Source organism: Clytia hemisphaerica, unplaced genomic scaffold, assembly GCF_902728285.1.
Source record: "Clytia hemisphaerica strain Z4C2 unplaced genomic scaffold, Clytia hemisphaerica genome assembly, whole genome shotgun sequence".
NCBI classification, from domain to species: domain Eukaryota; kingdom Metazoa; phylum Cnidaria; class Hydrozoa; order Leptothecata; family Clytiidae; genus Clytia; species Clytia hemisphaerica.
Genome location: NW_027103555.1, coordinates 27,033 through 34,761, shown reverse-complemented (window position 1 = coordinate 34,761; position 7,729 = coordinate 27,033). Strand labels below are relative to the sequence as shown.

General features: G+C 38.4%; 1 protein-coding gene across 1 annotated transcript in view; it reads left to right on the top strand.

Moving 5' to 3' along the window:
* The first annotated feature begins 5,582 nt into the window (after nucleotides 1-5,582).
* The window catches only part of LOC136800432 (ras-related protein Rab-8A-like), a 12,007-nt gene continuing 9,860 nt past the window's right edge, over nucleotides 5,583-7,729 (top strand). The window contains exon 1 of the mRNA XM_067057089.1: nucleotides 5,583-5,778. Coding sequence (XP_066913190.1) covers nucleotides 5,655-5,778 — 124 coding nt within the window. The 5' untranslated portion in view covers nucleotides 5,583-5,654. The remainder of the gene's footprint in view (nucleotides 5,779-7,729) is intronic.

The following is a 7,729-nucleotide window of genomic DNA, read 5'->3' as shown; positions in this document are numbered from 1 at the left end:
TTGGAAATCAAACGATGCTAAGTTTTGGGCATCATCATAAAGAACATTTTTCTGTAAAAAAAACAATTAAATAAGTTGAAAAAATGTGACGGAAATGTGAAAAAAACGACGATTTCCGCACATTTCCGGTTCTACAGACCGGAAAAAATTTTTTTTCGGCAAACGGTTTTCGACACCTTTTCGGCAGTATTAATGTGCATCTATGGGCAAAAAATCGCAAAAAACTAATGATAAAATCTCGAGAAAATCTCAAAAAACCGCTTTTTTCGGAACATTTCCGGTTCTACCGGCCGGAAAAATTTTTTTTTCGAAAATCGGGCTCCGTCACATTCGAGGGTTTATAGTAAATGCACCTTTGTGCAAAAAATCAGAAAAATTGAATGAGCCAATCTCGAGAAAAGTTGGTAACTAACGAACGAACGAACGAACGAACGAACAGACACGGGTTAATTTATAGGACCTTCACCCCACCGGGGTAGGTCCAAAAATGATGACTTTCTGAAAACCTTTATTTAAGATTTTAGGAATGACAAAAGCAATATTTTACATATTTGTTTTTGAAGAATATTTTTCAACAATTTCAGTAATTTTGACATTGACAAGAATCAAAAATATGTTGCTTTATAATGACTTTGTACATTCGCAAGTCACGTGTTACACTGTTAAGTTTTTCGTCTTTTATTTTTTTCAAACTTTTAAGCTCTTTAAGCGAAATATTCAGGCGACCTTCCAGCACAGCTGGTTTATTTACAATTAAGTTACCTTATTAGAGAAAGTATAAATTTTCTTTTCTCTAAAGGCTTGTTTCCATTCACCTAGCGGGCAGTGCGCTGCGACCAGAATTCTAAATATAAAAGTGGTCGCAACGCACTAGCGACCAGTGATTGATTTCCATTCATCTTGAGATTTAAAAGAAGTGCTCGAAATATTCAAAAGACTTCATCACAATCTGTATACATTTTTAAATTTTTTACATGTTTACTCTCTTCTGATTGGCTAAAACTATTTGATCACTGTATGAGCTCGCACGCCCGCTTTTGGAAGTTGAAATTTTTCAGCTACCAAAATTGCACAAAATTGCACACCAGCGCTCGAAAGAGCTCTAACTTTGTGTACAAATATTTACATTTTCTGACGTCATTGAGCTATTTAAGGAAATTTTGGTCGCAGCGCACTGCCCGCTAGGTGAATGGAAACAAGCCTTAATAAAAAGCTTTTTTTAAGCAAAATGTTGACAAAACTTTCAAGTAAAAATCTACGATAAAAATGGGACTCAAAATTGGCAGAAAACAATTTAAGAACAATTTAACAATGCTGGGCCTGGAATGGTTAAATTCAAGCCATTGCAAGAAAAAGACAATGATTTTCTTCTTCTTTCTTCATCATCACTTTTCAGTCTTTTTTATAACTTTTTCTAGTTGATAGCTTTCCATGTCCTGCCATGACAAATTACAGTAAGCCTACTAATTTCTAATCCTGATAACTTAAGATTTAATCTCAAAATTAGTACCTTACAAAATTCAAAGTTTTACTGTGGTGGTCATCTTTGAGATTGGGATTGCCCCTTTTTCATGTAGAGAAATAGTCAATGTTTTCAAATGACAAAAAAGCCAATAATAAAGGCGGAGCAGAATTGCAAGATTTCCAATTTTCAAAGACACTTATTTTGAGATTTAACCTTTAGTCATGTTAACGACGATATGGGAGTTTAAGTCTAGACTGGTTGTGCACCGTGAGGTCGGGTAACTTGCATCAGTGGAGGGAAACTTGCATAGCCATCAAATTCCTGACCAACCAAAGCAGCAAATTTCAAAACAAATGTAGCAGTGCAAGAACTGTGCAGCTCAACTCTACCATTTATAAAATCTCGTGCAAGTATTGCGGGTAATTGGGGTAAATAAAACAGCGTGGTTAGATAATAAAAAATAATACTACAGTAGGTCATAAATATTAAGATGGCAGGAATTCAGATGTTTCTATTTAAAGATGTTTTGATTTAACTTTATATTTTAGGGGCTGCCGATAAACGACTTTCCTTTTTTTTAACGGCCTGAGGCCGTTAAGGTTCAGACCCCCTCCCCCCCTACGTCTTAGCGACCAAAAAGATTCTTCAAAAGTAAATACTTTCACTGGTCCATGGCCGCCATGTTCTTTCGATTCGTAATCCTCAAAGTTCTTCTTTTCGCACGGAAAAAACATGTGGTTTTGAGCCGTGACCTTTCAATTTTGAAACTCCAAGCCCCGTGGCAAGTCAGGGTGGGATGGGTGGAGCAAGGAGTCAACTGAGGCGGAGGGAAAAATTGCCGACTTTCGTCACGTGACCAGTCATTTTTCTCGTCGAAGCATTAATTGGTGATCGGGAATAAGGTGAATGTCGTGTGGTTTTTTTGGTCTTAGCAGGTCTTAGCCTTTCTTCACATGTTTCTACTACGACTGATGAAATTTGTAAGTGAGACTTTCCCTTTTTTTAAAACTTTTTTATCGGCATTGCAGTGACCCCCTCCCACCCCTTACTTACGGCCAGAGAAGCCGTTAAAAAAAAGGAAAATCGTTTGTCGACGGCCCCTTAATAATCAGCCAGGTCAATTAATTGAGGGTCATGCTTGTTAGCCTCCACTGATGCAAGTTACCAAACTTCAATTAAATAAGGATGTCCTTCCAGACTGTTCCTATCCTACACTTACTTTTTTACAGAGCGAGTAAGTCGGTTCCTGTCCCAGAGAAAATCTTCCCATACCCTGAAGGGATTCAATAAAAACCTTGATAATTCGATAAAAAGTTTCCAAACCCCTTGGAAAATCAAGACTCTCCAGCTAGAAGCCCCTCTCTCTTCCTCTGGAAAAGAAAAAGACATACAGTATGTAGAAAAAAAGTGGTGAGGTGTGTGGTGTGAGCCAGTGTGTGATTAAAAATTGACTTCTGATCATCATGGCTTGGCAGCAGGTTTTAGGTGCCCCCTAAGAATTCAGGTGACCCCTAAGATTTAGGTAACCCCTGGTTGCCAAATATTTTAGGTGACCCCTAAGCCAATGACAATCTTCCAGAAATTTTAGCAAAATACGTAATACATTTTATCCAACAGTTAGTCACACTAGGAAATCTAGCTTTCAGAAAAAACAACATCAGTCATCTACAGGATACATTTTAACAACAAGGATGAGAGTTACCTGAATCAAGTTCGCAAGACAATACCGTAACTTGGTCTAATGTCGACATCCCTCGTCTGAATTCGACACCCCTTTTCTAGAGCTGAAAATAATAGAAAGGTCGAAACTAATTTTCTTTGCTTAGTGGTAAGAGAGGAAAAATTCTTTTTCAATCACCCATTCCAACTTTCATATCATTCCTATCTCTAAGGCGAACCCTAAAAATATTTTTGTTTCCGGTCCACCGGGTGACGAAAAAAACACTCACCCGGCCGGCCGCAAAAAATTTTTTTTTGCTAAATTTCGATCCCAAAACTTGATTTTTTAAAGCACTCGTAGAAGTTAAAATGATGGTCTTTCTTTACCTTAAATCTGTAGTAACTTGACACCGCTACAGGCTTCGGCATAAGAAAAATTCACGTGTGATCATCGCACGCCTAGATTTTGATTTACAGTGGTCTAGGCGTGCGATTATTCAAATACTTAATTTTCATCGTTTATATTTTCAATTGTGTTACAATATCTCTCAGAACTGGCACTCTCTTTCATTTTGAATATTTATCTTCAATTGCCAAGGCTCCAAACTGTGATTACGAAGTGAACTTTTTTGAGAAAAAAGTAGAGTGAGAGAAACATTTCCCCAATTTTTTAAATCCTCACTTTGTGAATGTTTCTTTTTATTTTACTCACAAGTCAGCATGATTCCTTTTATAAAAACAAAGCTGTTTACTTACTGAAAAGTCCCCACTTTGTGAATGTTTCTATTTATTTTACTCACAAATCAGCATGATTCTTCTATAAAAACGAAGTTGTATATAAAAAAAAACATTCTTAAAAGTTGAGTTGCAAGCAAGAATTAACAAAAACAATGCAGGGTTTAGTTTGAGATGAATAAAATTTCATTTCTATAACAATGATCAGGATAAAACCTTCATTCCAAGTGATTTCTAGGCGTGCATTTTACAGTAGAATATAAAATATCACGTGCGATAAAATCACATGCCTCAAAGACTGATTCACGAAAGTTTTCCAAACAAACAAACTAACCCGAACCCTAACGATGATGTACGAAAAAAAAATGCGGCCGGGTGACGACGAAATAAATTTTCACCCGGCCGGTAGACCAGAAACAAAAAATTTTTTCGGGTTCGCCTAAGAAAGGGTGTCGAAATTAGAAGATGGATGTCGAGATTAGACCAACTTACGGTATTAATTTTAAAACTTGAAATGGAAATAAAATAAAACGTGCAGCAGCCAAAATCAACCAACCAAAATTTGTCATTCAATTCCCGAGACAGCGCTTCGATTTTTAAGGCCTACTGTAGTTTATACGCTAAAGTAAAAACAATTACACACATGTAAATGGGTCATTGTTTGAGGTCCGGCAAAATTTCCGGGAGATAGCCTATCCGGCAGTGCGCGGATCTAGGTGGGTTCCGCCTCCCCCGTAGATCTTTTTCTTGGTAAGTTGATCTTCAAATTAGTTTTCAAGGTTGGCTTGGCTCAAATTTTTTCATCTATGGCTCAAATTTTAGGCAATTTCTCAAAGTTTTTGAAAATGTTAATTTCATTAAAAAGCGCCGGGTTATTTTTTCATGAATCCCTTTAGAAGTTTTGCGGTGCATTTTTTTGCTTGAGAGTCAAGTAAACAATATAGTGCTTTCGCAGCATTAATCTTTGATACGCATTTTGGCGGGACGCTAGTGTGGCTAACTGTCCAATAGGAAGGTTTTTAGTTTTTCCTTAACGGTCATTTGAATGGGCAGATTGATGAATACAACAGAATGACAAATCTCAGAATGAACATGATTTAAAAATTTGGTTGCGGAGCGAAGCGAGCAGAAATTTTTGAGAATTTCAAATGCCAGGATGAAAGTTTCCCATTTCCGGAAAGTTTACTAGACTTTATTACTAGACTTTATCTAGCCCCCAGGTCCGTCTGAAAAAAATTCTAAGGTGACCCCTAACATGGTTAGTCCCCCCTAGAAACAGGCTAAAATCAGGTACCAATTGCTGCTCGACCTTTTAGCCCCCCCCCCCCCTGCCCCTCTCATCAGGCCAGGGGGGGGGGTTCCAGCCATGCTGTCATCAGTCCCCTGCATCATAGTCATAGTTTCAAACATCAAAATGCAAAACAAAAAATACTCAAAAAATTAATTAAACATGAATTCACATTAGAGCAGAGTTGGAAGAAAGTAAGAATGAACGTCAAGAACAGTTGAAGCCATAAAATAAAAACAGTCATGTCAGTGCAACTTCGAAGAAATTCAAAAATCAAGCACGGTGGAGCGCAAATCTTTGATATTAAAGTACACGAAAAAAACTTTCTAGTTAGATACTGGGAATTTTTTTCGTGCAATTTTATTTGAATCTACAAGCTGTGACGTTATGCTGAATCGGCAAAAAAAAGGAGACTGGGGGGATGCGCAAAAATATCTCAGCCACCCTACCTAAAAATACGCAACCGAGAAAGAAAGTCGTAATGACCAAAACAATTTGATCGTAAAAATGGCAAAGACATATGATTATCTCTTCAAACTATTACTGATTGGTGACTCTGGTGTAGGAAAAACTTGTGTTTTATTTCGATTTTCAGAAGATGCATTTAATTCAACGTTTATATCAACTATAGGTCAGTGTTTTTTTTGTTTCATTTTTATAACCAGACGATGTCAATCGAACAACTTCGAACAAAAATCGCAATTGAACCAATCGAACGTAATCGAATGCGATCGAATAATTGTGATTCGATTGTCGAACGTAATCGAATCTCAATCGAACGGCCGATTCCAGGGTAATATTCGATTGTGTTCGATTGCGTTCGAGTAAGGTGAGATTGGTTCGATTGATTGTTGACTATGTTCGATTGGTTCGATTGATTGTCTCTGTAAAACATTTCCAAAGCTAACAGACCAGGAAATCCTAAAATGGTATTACATTTCAGGCATTCGTATTAACCTGACTCTCTTACTGTCCAGTATGGATTCCACGAAATCTCGCGCCGAAGATATTTTTCCGTGCAGCAAGCCTCACGCCAAGCAAAATTTCTTTTGTACCAACATTAAATTTTTTAATAAGGGTGCAAGATGGGAAAAGAGGCGCATGCGCCAACATAATTAATAAATTGACGCAAGCGCAAGCGAGCGAAAGCAAATTTAGCCAAATGGAAGCTAAAAATCAATGGATTATGGAGTCATTCACGCCGAGCTGGAATTATTACTTTACGCCAACTGAAAATCAAACAATCTTTGTAAGTACCCTTACGCCAATGCGCCAAAAACGTTTCAGTTGTACGCCGAAGAACTCCGGCGTTAGTTACACAAAATCCATACTGGCTTACTGTACTTGATAACTTTTTCCATTCAAGCAATGATAATCAATCGATGATGGGATGGATTGGGGGGTGCCCCCCCCAGAAGAGCAGGGGCTGAGGTTACACATGAATGTCATTCAGAATGAGCCTTTTTCTCTATCGTGAATATGTCAAATTGAATTTTTCACTGCATGAATTTGATTGCGCTACCGTCAACTGCTCTAACTTGGGACTATCGACAAAACATGGGACGGTAATTTGGGCACCAAATGAAATGAACGGCGTATTAAAAAATACACGATTTCTCTTTCGCACCGAGTAGGCTTTTAAATCTAAATATGAAAAAAATCTGTAGTGGAACACACGTGAGTGTCTGTGCGTGCACTCTAAGAGGAACGAAGAAGTACCTACCTCTTTGTACCTCTTTATGGCTTTTGCTTGAACAGCTCATCCAACTCCTTGAGTCTGATGCTTCGACATTTCCTTGAGGCTGTTGGAGTCAGCTTGCCTAAGGTTAAAATAGTGGGCAAGCAGAGGTTTGTCCGGAACAGTTGTGAGGAAGGTGTCTAAGTGTTTTTTGAATGCTTCTTTGGGGCAGTTTGTCAAATCTCTTATTGGTCTGGGAAGGGTTTTGAATAATCGAGGGCCTTCTTGGGAAAGACTTCCCCTCCAGATATTTTTGTGTTTGATATTGACAGCTTTTAGATTGCAAATTCTCCCCAATCTCTGATTTATATGGCAGGAAATGTCTCCTTTACTTTCGTCATAATCAAAATTCGGGACGTTGCCTTTAATGACGTTCCAGATATAAATTATTTGATACCGCTCTCTCTGTCTTTCAAGGCTATACAGTTTTAATGATTTGAGTTTTTCCCAATAATTGAGATGTCTGAGGGATGGAATTCCATGTAAAAATGATTTCTGAACTTCTTCCAGTTGCTGGACAAGACCACGCTTCCAGGAAGACCAGAGTTGAGAGCAGTAGTCCAAATGAGGGATGGCTAGTGCTTTCCATAAAGTTAACATGGTTTCAATTTCCCTTGATTTGAATGTGCGGTATATCCATGCAATTATATTTCTTACTTTTTGGACCTGCCCCGGTGGAGGTCCTATAAATTAACCTGTTTTCGTCCGTCCGTCCGTCCGTCCGTCCGTCCGTCCGTCCATCCGTCCGTCCGTCCGTCCGTCCGTCCGTTCGTTCGTCCGTCCGTCCGTCCGTCCGTTCGTTCGTTCGTTCGTTCGTTCGTTCGTTCGTTCGTTCGTTCGTTCG